This window comes from Erpetoichthys calabaricus, chromosome 4 (assembly GCF_900747795.2).
Source record: "Erpetoichthys calabaricus chromosome 4, fErpCal1.3, whole genome shotgun sequence".
NCBI classification, from domain to species: domain Eukaryota; kingdom Metazoa; phylum Chordata; class Cladistia; order Polypteriformes; family Polypteridae; genus Erpetoichthys; species Erpetoichthys calabaricus.
Window position 1 is genome coordinate 171230004 of NC_041397.2, and position 24412 is coordinate 171254415.

Consider the following 24412-nt stretch of genomic DNA (forward strand, 5'->3'; position numbering starts at 1 on the left):
ATTTAACTGGAAGGACAAAAGGAATAATAAGTACAAAATGAACGCAAGGGGGCTAATCGGTATTAGTTAGTTCTCCTGGGGCTTTGTCATAAACTCACCTTCTACCACCATGCTACCGTTAAACTAACCAGAAGTTTTTTTTTAATCTCTAGCTCAGGGTCAGAAATATAATGAAAAAATATAATACCTCAATTCATCTCCAAGGTTAGGGATGCTCTCATAGTGTTTTGTCTGCTGGTCACAGACACTCCAGGCCCCTGCTCTCTTTAGTATAGCTAGGAAGCCATGAGGTTGTCTACCCTTCCCAACTTTCAGAAGGAGTCAATAGATACTGAAGAGGACCTCCTGCCTGCTGCCTATTGATCTGGGTGATTCTAATTAAATTATTCTTTGTAGGCCATTGCTAGTTCCCTAACTCTGTGCCTCTGCAGTAGCTAGTTCTTTGGCATTCTTAGTAAACAACATCCCATGTCATGGCAGTATTCTTGTTCTATCTACTCAAGGTAACAGCAGTCTTGAGAGAGAATGGAATCAGGACATAGCACAGAGATGTCAGAATTCTCAGAGACAAAAAAATAATTAAATAAAAACGCTCAGAAAATGCAACCAGAATCATTGTCAAAGAACAGAGCTGTAAGCCAATAAGAGTACACATAACCATTAAATGTAAGACTAACACTATGTAATGACACAGAGGTTTGATTTTCTTTTGCAAGATCAGCATTGGATGATGGGGAATGTCTGGTGTTGGTTTGCTTTAAAAATGTCGCCCTTTTGATGTTTTGACATGTGACCTCCAGGATTTACAACCCAGCAAAGTGGCATCATATCCTAGCAACCAGTCTCCAACATGGCAGCATCCATAAGGAAAACAAGACATCCTCCGGAGGAAAACATCCACTATATATATATAAACACAAGAAAACAGAATACCGTATATGCTGACATATAAGTCGGGTCTTGAAACCCAAAAAATTGAACATAAGATCAGACCCTGACTTATACGCCCATTCAAAAATGCAACATTTACTTTTTTTTTTTTTTTTTACATCTTCTTGCCTCCTCCAATCTCGCATCAGTTTCTCAGACGCATCGAATTTTGTTGCAGCAGTGCAGTTACCAATTTCTTTTAATACTTGACATTTAATTTAAAACCAGCTTTATATTTTCTTCTGATCAAACGCTCCATCGTAGATAAGGGATGTTCTTACAATAAAGGTGTCTGAGGGTGTGAGATACAAAAAACACAAATCAGTGCAAATGTTGCTTCGGAACACTTCGGGTATTATCGTGTGGTCACGTAGGCATAATACAGAGAGAGAGGTTAGGAGCACACGCTGATATAGCGCATTGCAGCACCCACATAGAAAAAATGGCAGTGTATTCCTTGGTTACTCTCTCAGGTGGGCGTTAGCGTATCATAATCTCTTGGACCAATAGCGTGGGTTTTCCACATTCGACTCATATGACCGACATTATAAAATTCCAGAAATTATACAGTAAAATCAAGTCCTGACTTATCTGTGGGTATATATGGTACATATATCACGACTAGATTCATTGGCCTCAGAAACCCCAAAAACTATAAAATAATTTTTAGAGGCCAAGGAACAGTAGGAAAAAATTACAATCATAAGCCAGATTATGACACATTTGTTCTTATTTTCAATGCTTTATAAGGCTTGTGAAGCTTCTTATTAGGCCAGTGTAACACTACACAACTTTGAGTTGGAGAACATAATGACTGCTTGATTTTGTCTCCTTGAAGGTGTCAGATTACTTAGTCAGGAATCATGGGGGAATGATAAATTCTATGACATCTCACCAGAGTTTCATAGTTCACATTGTCCTCTGAAAGTATTGAAAGATGAACAAATTATGGCAGCCAAGCCACGTGAAGTATCTTTTCCTTTCTCCATTCTGTCATGGCATGACAAGGATGCAATGTTGAATTGACATTTGTGCTGGCTCCAAAGTTCCACAAGCCTCTCCACTGTTTGTGTGGTCCCTTTATTACTCAAGGCTCTTGCAAGCCCCTATGACTTGAGACAAGTGGCTAGTCACTGTGTTGCAAAGGGTGTCAGACATCTTGCTACGATCATATAAAGAAAGGCCACAACTGAAAATCACTGGAAGCGTTGAGTTGTGTGATGAGGCTTTAGGCTCAACTGAGCATCAAACACAGGTTTGTTTAAAGTAGTAAATTAAATAAAACAAATTGAATAATTATGAGAAATCAACATTAACTGCTCTACACCTGCTAATTCTTTCTGTTTGCTTACCTTGACAATACAACAAAGGATTATATCATTGGTAAGTGACTTAATTTTATAAATACAATATGATTAATTTCAGAAAATAACTAAATATAAATTTCCCTAATTTAAATGTTTGTGTCAGATTCTTCTAATATGTTCTCATTGATATATTACCCATGTTCACTTCTGAGTTTAGTGCTGAGCCATACAGTGTACGAGTCTCTAATGCTCTAAATCTAAGGTGACCTGTAAAGCTGTCAGTACCATCTCGCCTGGTGTCAGGTCTGCCCTACCCCAATAGCCACAGGAATGCTACTAATCTGGATTACAAACTATTTTGGTGCAGCATGGATTTACTTTGGAATGTCTGCAAACCTACATTAAATAAATATACAATAGTACCGTGAGCTTGTTCTTGAATGTGATTATTGCAAAATGAAGAAGTAAAATAATTGTTTAAAAACTAATGCTATAAATACAGCACTAATCTCATCTTTCAGCACTGGATGCAAAGTAGCTGTTACAGTATGTTGTGGATCATTCACCAAACTGTTTTTGTCTAATAAATTTAAAATAAAAACAGAAACAATTCAGACCTCTTTGGGTAATGTCATCTGGCACTGCTGTTACAGATGTGGACTCCGTGCTGCAAAAAAAAACAAGGATTGGTATTAGAAGAGTGAGCTAAATTTCCCTTCAGAACAAATAAAGCATTATCTATCTATCTATCTATCTATCTATCTATCTATCTATCTATCTATCTATCTATCTATCTATCTATCTATCTATCTATCTATATTAAAACTTGCTTGTATGTTCAAATCAACATGATATAAATATTAGTACTGCTGAATTTGCAGTTGGGTGCACTTCTTATTCTGGCAAAAAGCAAAAACTTGTAATGAAAAGTATTGCATAAATGCAGTGGCATGCAAAAGTTCGGGCACATTTGCTTAACATGTCTGTTACTGTGAATAGTTAAGTAAGCAGAAGACGAACTGATCAGCAAAAGATAAAGTTAAAGATGACACATTTCTTTAATTTTTTTACCAAGATTACATTTTTATTTCTATCATTCACAGGTGCACAACACCGAAAAAATGTTAAAGAGCCTGAAGCAAAACTTTGGGCACCTGACATGGTCAGTACTTAGTGATACCCCCTTTGGCAAGTATCACAGCTTATAAACTCTTCTTGTAGCCAGCTAAGAGTTTTTTAATTCTTACTTGGGGTATTTTCACCCATTCATCCCTGCAAAAGGCTTCTAATGCTACATGAGTCTTAGGCATTCTTGCATGCACTGTTCTTATGAGATCTATCTATAGATTTTCAATGATGTTTAGGTTGGGGGACTATGAGGGCCATGGCAAAACTGTCAGCTTGTGCCACTTGAGGTATTCTACTGTAGATTTTGAGGTGTATTTCAGATCATTAACTTGTTGTATGACCCTGTCCTCTTTTAAACTTTAACTTTTTTACAGATGGTGTGATGTTTGCTTTCACAATTTGCTGCTATTTATTTGAATCCATTCTATCCTCTACCAGTGACATGTTCCCTGTGCCATTGGCTGCAACACAAGCCCAAAGCATGATTGATCCACCCCCATGTTTAATAGTTGGAGAGGTGTTCTCTTCCTGGAATTCAGCATCCTTTTTTTTCCAAACATGCCTTTGCACATTCTGACCAAAAAGTTCTATTTTGACTTTGTTAGTCCACAGGAATTGTTTAAAAAAAATGCACCAGGCTTGTTAACATGTTCATTTGCAAACTTCAGACACTGAGTTTTGTGGCTTGGACACAGGAGAGGTTTTCTTCTGCTGACTCTACCATGAAGATCATATTTATTCAGGTGTCACTGCACAGTAGAACAGTGCACCACCACTCCAGAGTCTGCTAAGTCTTCCTGAAGATTTTTTGTAGTCAAACAGGGTTTTTTAAATTGCCTTTCTAGCAATCCAAAGAGCAGTTCATTTCAGAACATTTTCTTGGTGTTCCTGACCTCAACTTGACCTCCACCGTTCTTGTTAACTGCTTTTTCTTAATAAAATTATGAACTAACGAAACAGCTACCTGAAAACACTTTACTATCTTCTTGTAGCTTTCTTCTGCTTTGTGAGCATCAATTATTATTTTATTTCTCATAGTGCTAGGCAGCTGCTTAGAGGAGTCCATGGCTGCTGATTTTTGGGAGAAGGTTGGAGGAGTCAGAGAATTTATACAGCTTTGCAGTTTGCATCACCTGGGGTTTTTTAATAATGACTATGAACAAGCCACCACCATAATGAGGTAATGAAGGTCTGAGACCTTGGTAAAAGTTATTTGAGACCTCAGATATCTTGTAGTGCCTAGACTTTTACATGGTACTCTTTTCCTTTATTCACTGGATAATTGTACGAAACAAAAATAATACACTAAAATGCATAACTGCATGAGAAGAAATGGGGGCGGCGTGGTGGCACAGTGGTAGCGCTGCTGCCTCACAGTTAGGAGACCCGGTTTCGCTTCCCGGGTCCTCCCTGCGTTCTCCCCGTGTCTGCATGGGTTTCCTCGGTGTGCTCCGGTTTCCTCCCAGTCCAAAGACATGCAGGTTAGGTGCATTGGCGATCCTCAATTGTCCCTGTGTGTGTGCCCTGCGGTGAGCTGGCGCCCTGCCCAGGGTTTGTTTCCTGCCTTGCCCAAATGTGTTGGCTGGGATTGGCTCCAGCACCCATGACCCTGTAGTTAGGATATAGTGGGTTGGATAATGGATGGATGGATGGATGAGAAGAAATGTGTCAACTTTAAGTTTATTCCTTTGGTGATCAGTTCATCTTCTTCTCACTTAACTATTCACAGTAACAGACATTTTAAGCAAGGGTGCCCAAACTTTGGTATGCCACTGTACACCCTGTCAAAAGACAACAATAATTGTACCTAGAAGGAGTAGTCTATTTTGCCATGAAATTGGGATGAGAGTCAAATCTCATAGACAAGGAATATGGACTCTTTATCTGTTATGTTCATGAGTATCGCTGGAGGACTACACATCACTAAAATTATATCCACATAGAGTGAGGGTGATTATTATGACCTGCTGGGAGCGCAAACCAAAAATGCTATGATGACACATTTATTGCACTTTGAATGAGTCTGATGGCAGAATTGTTCTTTGTCAAACAAGATCATTACTGACGTGTCAGTGAGACAATGTCTGGAATGATGAGTTCACAATGGAGTGAGTATGTGAATCATAGAGATACGCTTTCATTTCATGCCTGAGCATTATTTTGTGAGCCATGATTGTCTACTGTAGCTATTCTTTCCGAATAAAAAATGCGGCAATGAGAAATTACAGCAGCACCAAAGCACTCCACTACTTCTGCATGAGAGATTTACTTGCTCTGCGATTCTAGACTTTGAAATTTTTCGGCCTCATTTGTTAATCCTGAAAAGTTTTTTTTTTTATTTCCTCAGTCTTTCCTTTTCCCTTTTTGAAGGTCGAACACTTTGCAAACTAGAGGCACATTTACTGTATTGTACTGCATTTCTTTTTATCATGATTGCTGGTCATGTCAGAGTCCAATTCAAGTTATCTGCATACTATTACACTATTGTCTCCCTGGAGGAGTTTTTGCACAATATTTTTCTGAATTTGCCACAGCACACCATTCTGCACCTGAATGATTCTAGAACAGGAAGAACCTTTTGTATCACTATGTATACTGCTATAATAAACGACACTGACATGAGCTGCATACAGTGGCGTAGCTAGGGGGGGGCAAGGGGGGACATCTGTCCCCAGGCGCAACATCCAGGGGGCACCAAATTGATGTTTCTTTCCCTTCCCCATTGCATTTTGGCAAACAGGAGGGGGCGCAAAATCTTCAGTTGTCCTCGGGCGCTGAAAACCCTAGCTACGCCTCTGGCTGCATATGCCAATGAATTAGTGCTTTTTTCTACTCTGTGTTTTTCTTAAAACATTTTCCTATACAGTAGGAGAATCCTGCTGTCATTGCTCCAGAAGCCAGAGTCGGGAGGGAGAAAATGAAGCTTGCTGGAGGAGGAGTGAAGGCGAAAAGAGAGAAGAAAAGACAAGAGAAAGAGAAGAAAGAAAGACGTTACTGTCTGTTTTATTGTGCTTTCGCATTCTGCTGTACTAATCTGTGGGAAACAATTTGGGAAGCGTTTCCCACTGAATAAAAGTCTGTGTTGTGTCTGTCTGTGTCAAGTTTGGGGAGCTGGTGCACCCCCTGCAGGCCACACTATATTTATACTGTATGTTTAACTGCACTGGGTCATAAAAAAGAATAAGCCCACTCTGCACTCTATCTGATAATCAGAAAGGTTAAGAATGACAAAGAGGAGCAAAATGAACGCAAAAAAGTAAATAAAAGAACACATAAGTTGGATTTAACAGTCCCTACCTGCATTTCTGGAGCCATGAGCTGGTGGAGACACTACCAGATAGGATAAAAAAGACAAACATTCAAAGGGTGAGATACATTAGCACTGCTTTAATGTAGCTTAGTGTTAAATTAATGTTAAATCAGACTAATCTAAAAAAAATACAATATAATATAATTAAATATAATTTAATATACTAATAATGTAATATAATTTTTAAGTTATTCCTTTTGGATGATACTGAATTTTAATTTTTGAGGAACTAATATCAGACACTTGTACTTGACACTTATATCCAGCACTTGGCTCAAACTTTTGAAAATGATCTTTATTTTGAACTATTGCTGCAATTAACAAGTTCACAATGTAGAAACAAAAGTAAACAACTTATTTTCTTACCTACAGGATTCATCAATGCAAGGACTAATACAGAGGAAACAAGAGAAAAGTAAATTAAAGAGGAAATCTCCACTGCTTTTCTGATTGACAGAAGTATAAGTGGCTACAATGTAATTCTTCTTACCTGGTGGTTGATTTGGATTGTAATAATCTCTAAAAAGAAAAAAAAGGTATAACACACTTAGATTTTAGACATGCATTAATCATCTCTTGTATATTTAAATATCTTTGGATACATTTCTGTACTAGTAATATTCAGTAGCCGGGGTGTCTTAGACTCCATATTTGACTGTAATGAATGTTATTTTTAGAGCCCACATAGCTAATTTTTTTTACCTCATTCAAGTAATATTCAAATAATTCAGTGTTACAGGATGCTCCAAAATAATTTGATCGATCACCTTGGCCAGATATATTTATTTGGCTTTCTCAATAAAAGTGCTCATTGTGGTATTTTTGATACATTCTTATTAAAAAGTATGTAGGTTGTGCTATGCAATATGAGCTGTGAAACAAGGCCCATTTGTAATGCATCAAGACTGACACTGGAAAACAAGATTAGAGCTAAAGTTCAGAGACAAAATCTTTTATTTAACTTGGAACTTGATGGAATATTTAGGTTACAGAGAGATTGAGAAAGAAAGAAAGAAAGAAAGAAAGAAAGAAAGAAAGAAAGAAAGAAAGAAAGAAAGAAAGAAAGAAATAGAATTGTGTTATTGACAAATAATGTTTGAATAAGATGATTAAAAAAAACAGCAACCCCCATGGCTTTCTAGACTTTGAGCTACCTAACCTTTGGACATTTTCTCCAAACCAAGCCAGCTGGACAAATGTCCTCAGCCAGATCAGAAACATGGTTGCCATGATTATGTGGTTCCCAAAACTCTTGTTTGATGTTTGATGTTGATGAGCTGCCTCCACAGCTATTTGTTTTAAGATGTTAGGACAGCATTGTAACCCAAGCCACATACTATTTTTCTCTAATGTTCAATATTTTTGGTCCTCAAAGGCCAGTTTTGGATGTGTTTCTGGGCTAGCATTACACAGTGAGATAAAAGAACTGATTTTCAGGAAATATGTATACCTTGAAAAATACATGCTTTCTAAGTTTTAACATCTGTGTCAGAAATTTGGTTTTAGTTAGCCTGTAAGTTTCAAAGAAGGCATTGCAAGGAAACTGCACCCCTGACACTGCTAGAAACGCTGTTGCTAACTTTGATATATTGGTTAATTAGTAGACAAAGGAACATACATAATTATAAATTCACTATTTTGTTAACCCAAATTACTACATTGCATTTATGTGTTTAGTATAAATATATAGTATGTGTCTAGTTTTTATGTGTTTAGAATAAGCAATATGTATAATTTGTTTCACTTAAATATGTATGATTATGCAGGTACATTGCCTGAATTTCTTATTTAAGACAGAATGTGTCACTGAATGGGGAAACCGAAAGGATTTTCATTAAAACTGCTAAGATGATCAAATGAAACAAAGTAGTAAAACTGACATGAAAAGAATACCTTATTCTGCCCACAGATGAGTGAAATATTTTACCTTTTTCCATTTTTCTTTGGTATTCTGTGTTGTACTTGAGTGCTGTCAAAACACATTGCTCATACACAGTAGTGTACCTGCCCAATAACATGAATTCTGATTCACAAAAAAAAAAAATGTGCATATAATGAATGTGACACTAAAATCATATGAGGTCTCGAGTAAAAACATTTGTTTAATTTTAATTTTAATCCCAATTTATATAAGCTTTTTGTGTTTGCCAAAGCATTTAGAAAGGGTGCTTCTCAGACCCACCATCCTGGATTCAATTCCCATTCCTCATTATTGTCTATATTGGGTCTGTACATTTTTCATATGTCCATTTTGTTTTTCTCCAAGTACTCCAGTTTCATTCTGAAGACATTTTTATTAGTTAATTCTAAATTGGCCGACATGTACACTTGGGTACATGAGTATAAAGGACTAGCCCACCATTAATGTTGGCTCCAGCATTTGCCTAACGCTGTCCAGATAGGCACTGATCTCTGGTGACTTTGTATTGGACTAAGCAGGCTGAGAAAATGGGCAATTTTAGATTTTTCTTGAAATTAAATAATATTAAGCTAATTCTGTCATAAAGGTCACATACACCTAAGAAAAGATGTTCAGATTTGATACCTTTGTATTTTATGTGCATTTTTTCTTTTTATTAGAGGGGAAAGCAGAATGATCAGTATTGGTTGGAATCAGATATTAGTTTGGACTGTGCATTTTGCACATTGTTCCCATAAATGCTTGGGATTTTCTCTGATATTCCAGTTTTTGTCTCAAACGTATTAACTTTATGTTGACAGGTAGGATCAGTGCTCTCTGGGGAAGTTTACATGTTCTCTTCATGTCTGTCTAGGACTCCACCTGGTGCTCTGGCGTCCTCTCACAGTCCAAAGACATGTTGGGTGGACTGGTGTTACTAAAGTGGACCTGATGACTTGTGTTCATACTGCAATGGACTGGCCTCCTGTTAAAGAATTGTCCCTGCCTTGCACCCAGTGCTTGCTGGGATAGACACAAATTTTTCCATGTCCCTGCCCACGATAATCAGGTTTAGAAAATTGATGGATGATTATGTTAAGAAAACGATGTTAAAGGTAGAGACCTTTGCATATCTGATAATGTACTGTACCATAATTATGTCTACTTTATACATGTCCTTGTGTTGGCGCATGCTGCTATTGGTGCCATATTAATTAAAGAGTGATCAAGCAAGTTCAAAAATTAATAGGTGATCGACTGAATACCACAAATACCGGCATCACATATACCCCCAAATAACTCCATCTGTTTAAATATTTGTATATGTACATTTTTCATTCTAGTCAACTAAATGTTTTGTCCTGGCTCTTAGCAGTGTACCATACTTACAGACACCTACAAAAATAAAATTACAATACAACTTTCTGAAAGATCTAACTGTTGATTTTAATGAAGACAACTTACGTTTTGAACAAGAACATGGTGCTCCTCTGAAAGGCTAAAGTTTGTCCCAATGTCAAACACTCCAATGGAGCCGTCTTCACAAAGTCTCATCCAGCCCTGATATTCATCCCTTGAAGGCAGTCGGTCCCAGAAAATTTTAAATGCTTCCCAAATAGTTTCCTGGCACACTGCATTAGGACAGATAAATGACATGCTTTTGTTACTGGAGGCTGCATAAATCAAGTAACCATCACTCACATCTGCTCTTTGTCTCCTTGTAGAAGATTGTCCGGATAGCATACAGTATAATATGCGACAGACATTCACCTATCAAGCTAACTTTTACGGTTCTATGTTAGACTTTAAGTTAAAGAATTGGTGATGATTCCAGGTAAATAAATATAGGCAGAAAACATAATCATACCTGCTGGCTCCTTTCAATTAAAAAATATGTTTAATTCTTAGTGAATTCAGAAATATACAGTAGATTTTTTTCTGTTATAAAAACCATTAATGGATGGGTCTAGAAGGGCCATAGGACAGGCACAGTCCAGTGAGGCCTGCACAGAGCGACGGGTCTCCTCTGTTGTAAGGTTAGGTGACATACAAGGGAGAGTTGTTTAGGGTAGGATGGATTTCATTATTATAGTCATTGATTTTAATATGTTTACATAAACTGTGGCCTTAAGAAAAAATGTGCCCCCCCATCATTCAGTCTTGTCTCATCTACACATTGCACTGCTAACATTTGATGCTTCATATGCACTCATTGCTGTCCAAGTTAATATGATTTTATTTCAATTGTATTTTAGTAACCTAACATACCCTTTGGGCACTTCTTAAACTCTGCCCGTGTGGATGGTGGCATAGGAAACCTTAAGCAGACACCAGATTTGATAAAGGCTATGTAAGTGGCCTAGAATGCTGTGCATATAGAGAAAGAAATCAATAAAGAGAAAGGAACAGGCACATAATATAAATAGAAAGACCAAGAATGTGGATCAGGACGGTTTGGGATTGTAAGGAACTTGAAGGAGATATTCCACACTTAAGCTTGGCATTCACAGATTTTGTCCCTGGCTGCCCCAAACTTTACCTTCTATGCAAATTCTTACCTTTCCAGAGACAGAGTTTATAAAAAAAAAACAAAAAAAACTGGAGCCCCCGATGGGTATTTCCCACCAATTAAGATAAAAATTAAACACTCATAGACATTATGTGATTTGAATACTGCAGCTTTAATGTTTGTTATATGCTTTTGTAAATGGATTAGAGCATACAATTTAGGTAGCTTTAAAGTATTGCTGGAATTGTGAACCTGAAAGCTGTAACTGTACACTATTGTTATGTTGAAATTAAAAAGAAAACTTCTAGGAGAACTAATAAACTTCATACAAATCAAGTTCTAGCAGGGATGAGTGGAATAAAGATGTCAATACCTTAGCACAACTGCTTGTCACAGGTACAAGATGTACTTAGGATCCATGTAGTGGAGAGCTGTCTAATCATCCTGATCAGTCTGAAAGTATAAGTGACTACTCGAGTCATGCAAACTGTTGTTTCTCCTTTTTCTGTTTCTTGGACTTTGGCTGATGAAATGGCCTCCTTCCTAATTGATACGGGTAAGACTAGTACTTGGTTACTCATTGGTATAGAAGGTCCTCCTTCCCTTATTTCTCAATTTTATGTGCTCCTGCTATCATTAAGACATCAATGTATCCATTATTCTATTAATCTCTAACCTGCCAGTGATTATTTTATTTTAACTTTAGGCAAGATAATACATAGAATCCATTATGATGATTTGTTATATAAGTGGAGCTACATGCTCCACTGCCCACCTGACAAACTCCTCAGGGTTCATGAAGGGTATTTTCTGAAATGTATTGTTCACTATCTCTCAAGAGTTTTTTTTTTGTATATATTTGAACTATTATACACTTAGCTTTCTTTACTTGACTTGTCACTTATCCTTCTACTTTTTATTTCATGCTATAACTCTCCCCCTCTCTTTCTCTCTCTCTGTTGTGCCATCTTGTCTTATCTACATTGCACAGCTAATATTTGCTGCAAATTAGCCATGGGAGATTGGAGGAATGCACCCTGAGGTACCTAGGTTAGGATTAGGGTAGGGGATATGGCAATAAAGGGTTAGGTTCCCTACACATAAAAAACTGAAATCATGAGCATCTTGGTGGCTGCATCTTGTCAAGTGCATTCACCACTAAGATCACAAAAAATAAATAAATAAAGAGAATAAAGAGAAAAAAAAATATTATGTTCCTCCACAAGTACTATATTACCTGGAGTGACACCAGTCAAGAAGATGTAATGGCCGGGCATCAGCTTAGTGCAGGGGTGCTCATCTACTATTTTACCCTTTTTATTTTTATATAAATGGAAGTTTGGTGATGGTGTCAAGAATTCCCTATCAAGTTAAATTTAGATGGTGTTCAAAACACAGAGGATAATTGATTTTAGTATGGTATCTGTAGAAACCTGTGTACAACAATAAAATCCAAAAAAAAAGGACCTGTCTTTTTCAAGCAAGTTTTATTATGTTTGTCTTGTTGCAAGCTATTAGTATTTATCTTTATAGCCTTCAAAAAACTATGTCCAAAGATAACTGCTGAGAAAATGTTTAATTGATGCTAAGGAGCACCATTAGTCTGAATCTAGCCCTGTGGGGCACCAAGTGTTTGTGTAGTAAAACAAGCCAAGTTCATCCAAGTGCAAATTCTGTAGCAAGTGATATTCCACCTTGTGTTTATTCTGGTATGTAATCTGAGGCATAATCTATAAGAAAGCTTCCGTTTCTGTGGTGCAAAAATATAATAAAAACTCCCCATGACATGATCACCCCTCTCACAACCGTGAAATAATCAGACTGAGATGAGCTGGGTCTCATTTGAAATGCTGAAATAAAATGAGCAGAAGAATGTAGTGATTTTTGGGGTGTCGATAAGGTGGGGTATTTAGTGCCATGACAGTGTTATATGATAAATGCAATTTAAGGGACCAGTGACAACAGGTCAGTGCCTTATTACATGTTTACCATTACGGCATAGAATCTAAATCTTTAAATAAAGAGCACAAAATATTTTGTCTTAAGTTTAACATTCCTTTTTGTAACACCATTTTAAAGTGGTTAGATAAATTTCAATCTACCGCGTGTGTGAAGAATGTGTTTGATGGACCGTGGAGAACTGTAAGAACAGCAGAAAATATCAAAAGGGTGAGAGAGGCTGTAAAGCTCAGCCTCGGCACTTAGCATCACTTCAGTCAGTAGTATCAAGGACATCCATTTTTAAAGAATGATTTAGCTACACAGCTCAAATTTTTTGCCCAGTTTATTGAATTGTTAAATGAACACCAGGATAGGCTGAATAATTTGAGAACTCATTTAGAAAAATGGACTGTTAATGGAACACATCTGAAAAACACTATTAAAAAAGTTATTTAAGACAAAGTAAATAAACAGCATGGACTAATTATTTCCTGCCTACTTTGTTCCTTATTCCAGTACCATGTGTCAAATGAACATTCACACTATGAAAAAACGCACCTGTTTTAAAGAAGATTTTATTTTTCTTAATTTTACTAAAGTTTACAGGAAACATTCACACTGGCAAAATTTGATTTATTCACAATATTTTTGTTTTTCAATTTTTTAGTAATATTCATGTGGAAATATGCTTGAATTGAAACTAATGTATACTATTTTTTATTATATGGCAATTGGTACTTATCTATGTATGTATCTGCTGTCATTGTAGTAATATCCTTTCCTTGGGTCTCAGTATGGTCCTGATTTTCTTTTTTTGGCCCGTTGATTTAAAAAGTTTAAGAATTATAGAGTTGTGTCTAAATCTCTAAAATGTGTGGTTTGCATTTGATCCTCCCACTTGTGATTACTCTTAAAGCTCCTTTTCTCTGCACTCCTATTGCTCTTATGGTCTCAAACACTTTTAATAAATCTCTCCCCGCTAAACACTTTCTCCCACCACTCTCTTCACTGACTAAACAAATTCCTCTCCCCCTCATTCATTGGTCCAGAGTCTTATCTTTAAGTCAAAAACTCAATCCATGTGAGCTGTGTTTCCTGTTTATGATGTACAGGAAATATCTGTTTAACAATATGTTAGCAAAAAATGCATGTGTTTTCCATGTTTTGAGAATATGTTTGGATAAGTGACATGTGGACAATATGACATGAGTACCATGAGATTTTTTTCTTTCAAAATTTTTTCACATCATTTGCCATTTACTCTTAAAATGAAAGCTGCCGGAGTGGTTCTTCAGAGCAATTCCATTGGGGAACCATTTTTGGTTCCCAACAGATCCATTCACATGAAGGTTCCAGATCTTCAACAGGCACCATACAGTAAATAACCATGAATAGATGGTAACAGATTTGTGAAATAACAATGGGTTCCTCATTTTAAAAGACCACTTGCTGCCTACAACAACACAGGCCAAGTCCATGTTTTCCTAATCTGTAGGTAGCGTACCATACATTAAAGATTTTAGGGTTTTTTTCTCTACATATTGAGAAGTTTTTCAAAGCACAAAGAACCAACTTCATATGCAAATAACCCTTCCCAGAACAAAATGGTGGTTGGACAAGCAAAGGCTCTACAAGAAACAACACTACCCAGTAAATCACCATTTGCTTGTAATATTTAATAAACCTTTTTTTAATCACCATTTTGCATAATAACATGAGATACATTTTTTTTGTTAACCATCATTACAAACTACATGGGGTAAGTAACATATTAAAAAATGTCATTTTCGGGTGGGGTATTACTTTAAGTCTTCTGCTGGTCAAGTACTATAAAAGACTGAGAATCAAGTGAGGGAATGTTTAAGATTACAGTATTTGTATAATATGAGCTTTCTTTTAGTATCCCTGAGTTCTCCGCATACAAAAGATTCTACTGTCCAGCCTAGTAACAACAACTTTAACAAAGGTTGTTCAGATTGAATAACAATTGCTATGAACTGGTATGGCTTTGGCTGGACATGAAAAGAGCTATGAGATCATTAAAAAGTGCTGAGATTAGATTTAACTCAATGTTAAATTTGCATAGATAGATAGATAGATAGATACTTTATTAATCCCAATGGGAAATTCACAAATATTGTATAAGTATAAGTATATTCAACATATACTATGCCTATACAAAATAATAATAAGACTGCCCAGATCAGAACTGAATCTTGTATTCCTTTCTCGTTCAAAGTAAGTTTCTTTTTACATCAATCCAAGATTTATTTATACCATTAAATAAAGAGTAAAGCTCATTTATTTCAACAAGCTACCCTCTGTTGAGTTACTTACTAACAGTGACAAATACAAAACCAAGAACCTGGCATTAGAAAAGGCCATGAAAGAATATCTGGTCCAATCGTGTATTCATCATTTCAGCAGTGAAACAAAAAACTTTCATTGGTGTCTGGTGAATTCTTGGATTCTTGCTTAAAGAGATTAGCCTATGGGCTTTATTTCAAAAAGGCCTTAAAACATCGCAGCATGTGTCTTTTTTCCCGTAAATGATTTAGGAGCAGTTCATTACTTAAATTAGCCTGTCTGTCTTTGAGCTGGACAATGTGAAGTCTGTAATGCTAAGTTAATTGGGGCATTAGGAAGAAACAAGCAGTACAATCTGCTCAACATGCTCTCAAAGCAGAGAGCTGGCAGATGTGGTAACAGTTCTGTACACAAAACACCCTGAGCATGGATGAATGGCATCTTATTGCTATTGTCAAAAAGAATAGAATAATAGGGACTGATTGTCCGTCCACATTATAAATAGCCAGAATACATCAAGATGTTTGCCAATGTGATGTTAACATTTGCATTTACTGAGCTGTGTAGTTTTCATTTGGAACTAAACTATTTCTATTTGGCATTTCTAGAAAGGTGACAGAGATTGCAAATACTCCAGAAGAAGACTGGGTTGTTTGGGAGCTAAAAAAGGCTTGGATGCTGTGGGAAGAGTTGTGGGATCATAAACTGTAATTGTGAATAGAGGTTGTAAAGTATAAAACAAACGCAAATAGCTTCCCTGCAATCTACATAAAGCCAAGGAGTCCAATGTATTTAAAAAGGATAACAAAAGTACCAATCTAAACAAAGGGGCACAATAAACATGCTGCCCCTCTGAGCTTGATCATACAGGCCTCAGTAACCTATCTAATAGATGGGTGGTGATTTATTATCCATCTCAATGTATCAGACAAACATTTCCCTATTGCATTACTACAAAAGATCTTTCCTACTCCTGCACTCTTTCTCATGCTAATTGAGTTTGCCAGTTTGCCCTCACTCAACTCTTGACTTTATGCTCAAATGGCCCCATTGTAGAGGAACAGCTTTAAAAGCTACACAAGTGGATCATCAAAATTATATTGGGGATTGAGAACTTTATCTGGGCCATCTTCCTAGACTTTTCTCTGATAGTACTAGGTATCTAGGCTCACTTGGACCTCAATATTCTAATCAAATGACCTGGAACTCCAGGTAGTCTGTCCTCCATTATATGAACTGTTATTATTATATAGTACAGAGAATGCTGAGAATTATTTCAGAACTCTTGCTGAAAGATATGAAGAGTAATAAGGAAAGACAGAAGTGTGTGGATGTGCAAGGTATCACAAAAAAGTGCAAAGAATGAAGGTTTAAGGCGGTTTGGGCCTTGTAATAAGAATGGATAACAAAATGATTTGTAATTTAATAGACAGATAAACCCGTTAGGACAGTGGAAGGTTAACGGTAAAGATCTAACAGAAACAAATTGATGGAGGACATGGTGAACGATAGGACTGTTTAGAATACCAAGATAAAGTCCATCAGCTCTGCTGCCTGCTGGAAGTAGCATTGATAATGATGATGATGATGAATCCAATTTAGTTGTCTTTACTAACACAATGAACAAGAGTAAAAACGTACAAAACTTAAATGCTTGCTACTTTCTTTCATACTCAGATAAATTATTGAACATCCCTTGTAGATCCAAGAAAAGAGTTTCCGACAGTAGCAAACACAAAGCAGAATAAGCATTTGCCAAGTTTTGTGTCACATAACATTGCAACATTATGAAGGACAGTGTCAGATGTTGATCATCTAACAGTTCATAAGTGCTGCATACAGATTTACATTATATGATTTAGAAGACAATATTTATAAGAAAGTCAGCATAGACAAGTCTCCTGAGGAGTAATGTGATCACAGCATTTAATTCAAATCAACATTCTGGTAGTAGCATTCTGAGCCCATTGTAATCTGGTGACGGTTTGTTCATTTGTTCATGAAGACCATTGAAAGCAGAATTGTAGCAGTCCAGTCAATGATACAAGCGAAGCAAAGTACATCAACATTGGAATTTGTGAGGTTTGGTCAGAAGTCACTGATGTCTCATAGATTATAGAATAAAACTCTGACCTGAGCAGTACAGTAACTTGAACTGTTATTAATTGAACTTGCTAATATGATTTTGGACGGACCAGAAAGAGGAGGCATTTCTATGGTAAAGAGAAGGGCATACAAGGTTGCAGACGAAAGTATAGAGAACCATAGATGAGATCTTGTTGTATCAACCTAATATATATGTATAATTTATAATGTATCATTTTTCTGCTCGGCAAGGTGCTGAATTGTTTCAACAATGGGATTAATTGTAGTATTATTTATTTCGATCTTCTTGTTAGTCTGTAAATATCACCACTGCATATTTTATGCTTTTGTCCTTGTGTTTGTTTGAAATATTGCTTTGTTTAATAATTATTTTTTATGTATGTATTATGTTCACTTTCATGTTAGTTTGTCTAGTTGTGTTTTCTGTTCCCATTATATAGAGATTTACGAGGCGGAGCCACCATGGGCCTCATGTATAAATAGTGCGAACGCACAAAAATATTGCATAAACTCATTTCAATACGCACTTCGGGATGTACAAAAACTAAATTTGGCGTGAAGCTTTTGTAAGATTGTCTGAAGCAAACGGTGGACTATGACTTGCCTTTTCACATCAACTCTGATATATGACCTCTTCTTTTTTATTTCGGGCACTGTGCAACTTTCTGAACTTGAACTTTCGAGTGTCCCAAACACAGTATCATATCCATAATTTCCTTTTGTTGTTTATACTACTGCTTAAGGCAACAAATAGTACAGTATGTTTTTCCTTGCCTCTACTTCTCATTCGCTGAAATTCTTTTTTCCACGTGCTTTTGTCATTGTCTTTTAACAAAACACTGAACGGAAGGGGCTATTTATGTTGATTTACATATTCAAATATGCAAAATCCTGGGAGAAGTTGGGGTGGGGGTGTAGGTATGTGCATGTGCATTAAAATTCACGTTAATTGGGATTTATAAAGGGGAAGTGCATCTGAATTTGTTTTGTGCATTTGAACATTTCCAGTTTTGTCCAACGCCATGTTTTAGTATGACTTCTACACACGGTATTATACATGAGACCCCATGTCTTTTACCTGAAAGACTGTCCTTTGCCTATTTATTCCAGCCAATGGGTCAGATGTTCCAGATTGGCACTGAGAGTTGTAGTGGAAATCTCTTATTTATGAGTGAAGAGTTCCTGGTTTTTACTGTTTTCATTGATTTTAATATTAAAGTGTGTATTCGATTTGTTAGCTTTTTCACTTCTCTTTGGGCTCTGCTTTATTTCTTTGTGGTTTTTATAAAAACATATTTTTTGGCAACAAATCTTCAAATTTTAAAAAAGCAATAATTTTTATGGTTTCTCTCCTCTTTGTTAATTTAGTTTTTTTTTTAAGATTATCAAGGATTACACTGATTTTCAGCTTTCTTCTTTTATTGTTTTATTGTTTGCAGTAATGGCTCATTTTAAATACTTGTCCCCAATTACGCCAGGGACTAGATTTAGGTGGCAAGGCATCATTTTGGTAGTTTAGAGGCGGGAATCACAACATGTATTTTGTTCTGGTCTACAAACCTGGTTCCATGAAAAGGAAACAAGTAATAACTTAACATCATTTATTTTCTGTTTTCAATAATGCTCAGGACCAAAGGAAGCCAATTATATTTGCTCTGCCAGAGACATAAAAAGAAAGAGATGGCAAAGACACACATACTAGGAGATGGATGATCAAAAATTGTAAATACAAGCTGGTTCATAACCAAAATAAATATTTCCAACACTAAGTGAATACACTAGCTAAAAGAATAGAGAATAAAACAAACATATAGTTTCTAAATAGCCACACATTAACTACTGAACACCCAAGACAGTCCTTGGTTTTATCCAGATGTTTGGAGCAATGAGAAGTCTGTGGTGCCAAACTCTATGCTGTCACACTAGTAATGTCATAGGAGGCAACCTTTGAGACCACGCTCCCTAGCAATATGTCACCTGACACGGCAGGAAAACCACAAAATGGTGGCCCCTGTGAAACACAAAATGGTAGTGTGTAATGATCTTAAATATTTTTTTAGGAGCATTAACCTAAACATAAATGCACAAAGTAATTTAGGAAATATGCTTAAAAACCTTGGAAGAGAAGATAAAAGCAATGAAAATTCACTGAAAGATTCTGGAGAAAATTTTAACAAGGCACAAAATTATTTCAATATATTTATGCTTCAGCCAGAGTTGTTGCCCTGGCTTAATTTTTAGTTTTATTTTTTTAAGTATTTTTTTTAATTTATGTAGTATTTTTGTTGTTTAGAAATCATTTTGTATATCATATTATTAATTCTGATTTTGGTTTTGCTTTATCTTTGTATTTTTGTATTTTTATGATTTTCTTTGCTAATGTATTTCTATAGAGTATTGTTTGTGCTCTGCTTTGCCTCCTGCATGTGGAGCCTAAGGAGGTAGAGACACATAATTATGCATTTGGGGGTTCCAGCCCCAGCTGACACTTAAGCCTAAGCTTTAGAATGTTCAAAAGCTTAAACTGTCAGTTATTGTGATTCATTTTTTATTTTCTTTGTTTTTTTGTTCATTTTTCAGAATTCCTGGCTTTTCATCCCTGTAGGTACTGTATCTGGTTGGTGTTTTTTAGAATTGCGTAATTCACCTAAAAGACAAAACCTATTTTTTCTTAATTTTGTTACTGCCTTGATTTTTTCTTGTTATGGATTGTAATTGTTGTGAAAAAATATTTAAATTTAAGGAACTTGCTTTGTTTTGTTTGGATTAGAGGTTTGTTTTCGTGGTTTGTCCTTTCTTCATTTTTGTGGACATTTTGAGACTTTTATTATTTAAATGCTTGTGCAGGCTGGAAAGCCAGCCTTTTGAGTTAGTCTAAAGGCTTACAGGCAATCTGTGTTGGGGAGCAAGGGGGGCACACACCTTTTGATTTTTTTCTTCACTATTTATATTTACTCTATCTGAAAATTAATCTGTTATATTTGCTATCAAAGTTCACATACCCACAACAAAATCCCCATTTCAAATCTCCATCCAAAACAAACTTGAATAACACATACACGCCAGCCAAAGAAAAATGTACATTACTCATCTATCCAAAGAAAAGAAGAACACTTGTGTTTCAGGGCTGTGGTTCCCTTTGCTTAGAAGTGTTGTTCTTTTGATTTTTCACTGTTTTTTCCCCATTATTACAAGAAGAATGTTTACATAGAAGGCAAACAAGAAGAGTGGAACATTACGCCTCAACCATCCCTTCCACTATCTACCGAAACACAGAGCAGTTTCAGTTGGTAAGGAACCATTCTTGTAAATTGCCTTATTTTATTTTATTAATATTGAGTCAATAAAGTGTTATATAAGTAGGTCATTATTGTTTTAGATGATTTATATTATATGTAATTCATAGGAGGTAATACAGATGTTCTTATATATGTGGACATTTTATTAGCCCATCAAAAACTGATTCCTGAGGGCACATTACAATGCAAATAAACAGAACAGCCATAGTTTTCAGTTTTTTTACCCATTTGTAACATGTAAATGTCAGACTTTGGACTTGCTAAAGCAGGCATGTCAAACACGCGGCCCCTGAAATCTGTGCGGCCAGCATGACAGATCCTAGTTAGCACTAAACTTGTACAAAATAATTACTATCATTTGTGATTGAATCATTCTGCATCTTTGGCGTTACTTATTGACTTTTCTTACTTCTGCCTTCTGACAAAAGCGCGTTTTCCCATGGCATTACGGTACCGGAAACGTCATCTTCTAGTATAGCCACGAGACTTGTCCAAAGTTAATGAGCCACGACGTCGCAACTGAAGTGCTAGGCTGCAGCAGGGGCGGCCTTAGGCATGTGCAAACTGTGCACCTGCACAGGGCTGCCACGCCAATATATATTGAATAGATAGATAGATAGATACTTTATCTATTTTATGAATATAAAACAGAAAGAGAAAATAACGACACAGCTGACAGCAATATGGCCAAAAAACATTATGTTTCTTGTTAATTAGTATGCTGTATTTACTAATGTCGCTCGAGTCGGAGCAGTAAGCTATATGTAGTATTATAACGTTTTGCCGTAATGAGAATATCATGGGCCGCCACTTAGTTTTCAAGTTACGGACATGCGCCTATAGAAGCGTATCATGAGTACGAGGCGGCTATGCAGTGTCAGCAACGGACGTGGCCATCCACCGTGCATAAGATACCATATTGACATTGGTCGGGCGAAGGGGCCACCAATTCTTTCTCTGCCCAGGGCCGCCACAAGCCTAGAGCCGCCCCTGGCAGGCTATACTACTGGCTGGGCTGCTGAGACTGGCCACTGGGCAGAACTGACCATCACGAGTAGTAATAGCCTGCATATTTTCACGTAGTTTTGCTCTAGTTTTATGTAATTTTGTGCTAGTATTGTAACGAACAGTTAGTGCAGACTACAGCTGAAGATCTGAAGTGGACTCTAGAAGTTGGTGAGTTGTTTATTAACAAATTTTTGTGATTTTGAGTTTGTAAAATTAGTGTAGGTCAGGGGGCTTTTTGCATATCGACTTATTTTACAATATAAACTTAGTTAAGTAAAATTTGATTTTTGGAGGATTTGTTTTCCAACTTGAATTACTGAGCAATGAATTCAGTGAGCATTTTCATAATTTCAGTTCACACGAACAGGACTTTGCGCTGTTTACGTCACCATACTCTTACAACATTGAGAATGCACCTGAGAATATCCAAATGGAATTGAGTGAACTGCAGTCAGATTCTATTCTGAAGGCAAAATACAATGAAGTTGGTGTGCCAGGCTTGTATGCTTACCTGCCACCCTCATATGTGCAGATCCGTAAGTTGGCATCGAGAGTACTGTCTATGTTCAGAAGCACTTACCTTTATGAGCAATTGTTTTCGTTAATGAAAGCTACCAAAACCCCACATCACTCAAGACTTACCGTCGAGCACCTTTCATCCCTCATAAAAGTTGCAGCTGCACAAGATTTCAAGCCTGATATTGATGAACTGGTTACTAACAAGAGATGCCAAATGTCGAGACAAAAGAAATAAATCTCACACTGTAAGGCTCCTATATAAGCAATGAATATAATATAATGATATAAGGACCTAGCTAAGAGGCTAAGACTCAAATTGTATACTGTTGTACGGAGATTATATGGAAATAAATTGCTTTTCTTTAAACTTTAAGTGTTACATTTTTTAAAGTTTTCAGTATGTTACAGTGCGGCCCGCTGACGCATGTATGGCAGTCAAAGCGGCACACCAATGTAGTGAGTTTGACATGCCTGTGCTAAAGTACGACATTTGTTTCTTCATATTTGACCAGTCATTTGTGTTGCATTGTATTCAACAGTTTGTAGCGTGAAAAAGTCATTTAGCACAATGAAAAATGTGAAAACGTGGCTGAAAAGTACGTTTTTTATGTTTATGTTGGTGTGCAGGATGTGTTATTCTTGACCGTAAGAATAAACTGTCAGCAAAAGTCTTCACTCATTTTCAACCACCCTTTGATAAAAATGCCAGCTGTCGAAATGTAGACTCCATGCGTACACCTGCTAATATGTTAAATCTAGGACCTTCATCTTTTGACATCATACAGATGAATTATAGAGCAGTGCTTCCAGCTCAGTTCAAACAGTAACTGTCAAGTGTAGTTAGGGGCCCACAAGGCCTATAAAAGCAACACATTTAGAAGAACTCCAGCTGCACAAAATCCCCAACTTAGATTCCCAAGCTACATTCCAGAAAGTGGCTGAATTCTTCATAATGGTTCTACCTGTACTTCATCTGATAACAAAGGTGTAAATCAGAGGTGACCTGATATCTTTGCCGAGGACCTCTCTACAGAAAAAGAGCTCAAAAATAGACTCCAGGCAGGACAAAGTACTATAATTCATGGGATGACAACTAAGATGGACAGAATAACTTGTCTATTAGAAGACACTGATTTTGTAAATGAAAGTGACATTAATCCAATCAGGAGAAGGTTCAAGCTTCCTTTATAAAGTAGCTGCATCCTGCAGGGTTTTCAGAGAAAGGAAAGTTGAGAGAAGTTCCCTTAGGACAAACATACTGAAATCCTGGTGCGATTCTGAGAGAACTCTGGGATTCTTCTCAGGGGCATTCTGTGCACATTTCTCCAAAATGGTATTCTAAAATCATTTTCTCAGAAACTAACAAGCTGTGAGCCTCTGTTTCCCTGGAAAGCAGGAAAGGTGACCCATTCTTCTCTTTTTGTGGACATGAAAGCTGAGATCTAGTGTGCCAAGCTAAGCACTGAGCCCTTTTTGCTGAGGAGCAGTCATTACTTCAATAGGTGAACTTCAGCATCTAAAGTCTTATCAGAAAGGCTGATGCTATTCTCCATAAAGTTGCAGAGAAGACAGGAGAAGGCAAGTAGCCAATGCAAAGCATACCATGGACAAGAAGTCATGAGGCAAAAAGAAAGAGTGCACTCGAATGCATGAAGAATCTTCCACCTGAACCTGAATCAAGAACAAAGCAACAACTCCACACAACATCAGACATCATCCACAAAGTCTTGGCATTGTAAAACTATTTATCTGTGCCAAGATAAAGTAGAACTCTAAATGCCAGTAAATAGCCATCCTGAATGTTATATGTTTGTCTGTCTAGTCTGTCTGCATTCAGTCTTGTTTGTTAATTTATAAATATATTTGCATTTACAGTACTTCTGTACTCCTTGTGTTTATTAATAAATTGTATTATTCTGTTCCTCAAAACAAGTGTCCCTATGTGTCTACGTAAGTCTAAAGTCCAGAGAACTCCTTCCTACAGCAGAGAAAGGTAAGATTAACAAAGTAGGAGCCCTGCCGAAGTTTTTGATTAATTACCAGTGATGCTGAAGATAAGACTGATATTTAATTAGCCAACTTAAAATTCACTCAATTGCGACAGATTGTATGTGACACTAACAGATGATTTTCAAGATGATTTCCTTG

At 36.6% G+C, this 24412-nt stretch overlaps 1 protein-coding gene across 1 annotated transcript in view; it reads right to left on the reverse strand.

Moving 5' to 3' along the window:
* Window positions 1–7905, reverse strand: part of impg2a (interphotoreceptor matrix proteoglycan 2a) — a 304601-nt gene extending 296696 nt beyond the window's left edge. Inside the window, exons 1-4 of the mRNA XM_051926629.1 lie at window positions 7835–7905; window positions 7042–7194; window positions 6663–6695; window positions 2855–2904 (exon numbers count right to left, since the gene is read on the reverse strand). Of these exons, the coding sequence (XP_051782589.1) occupies window positions 2855–2904; window positions 6663–6695; window positions 7042–7194; window positions 7835–7905 (307 nt within the window). The remainder of the gene's footprint in view (window positions 1–2854; window positions 2905–6662; window positions 6696–7041; window positions 7195–7834) is intronic.
* Window positions 7906–24412: the final 16507 nt, after the last annotated feature.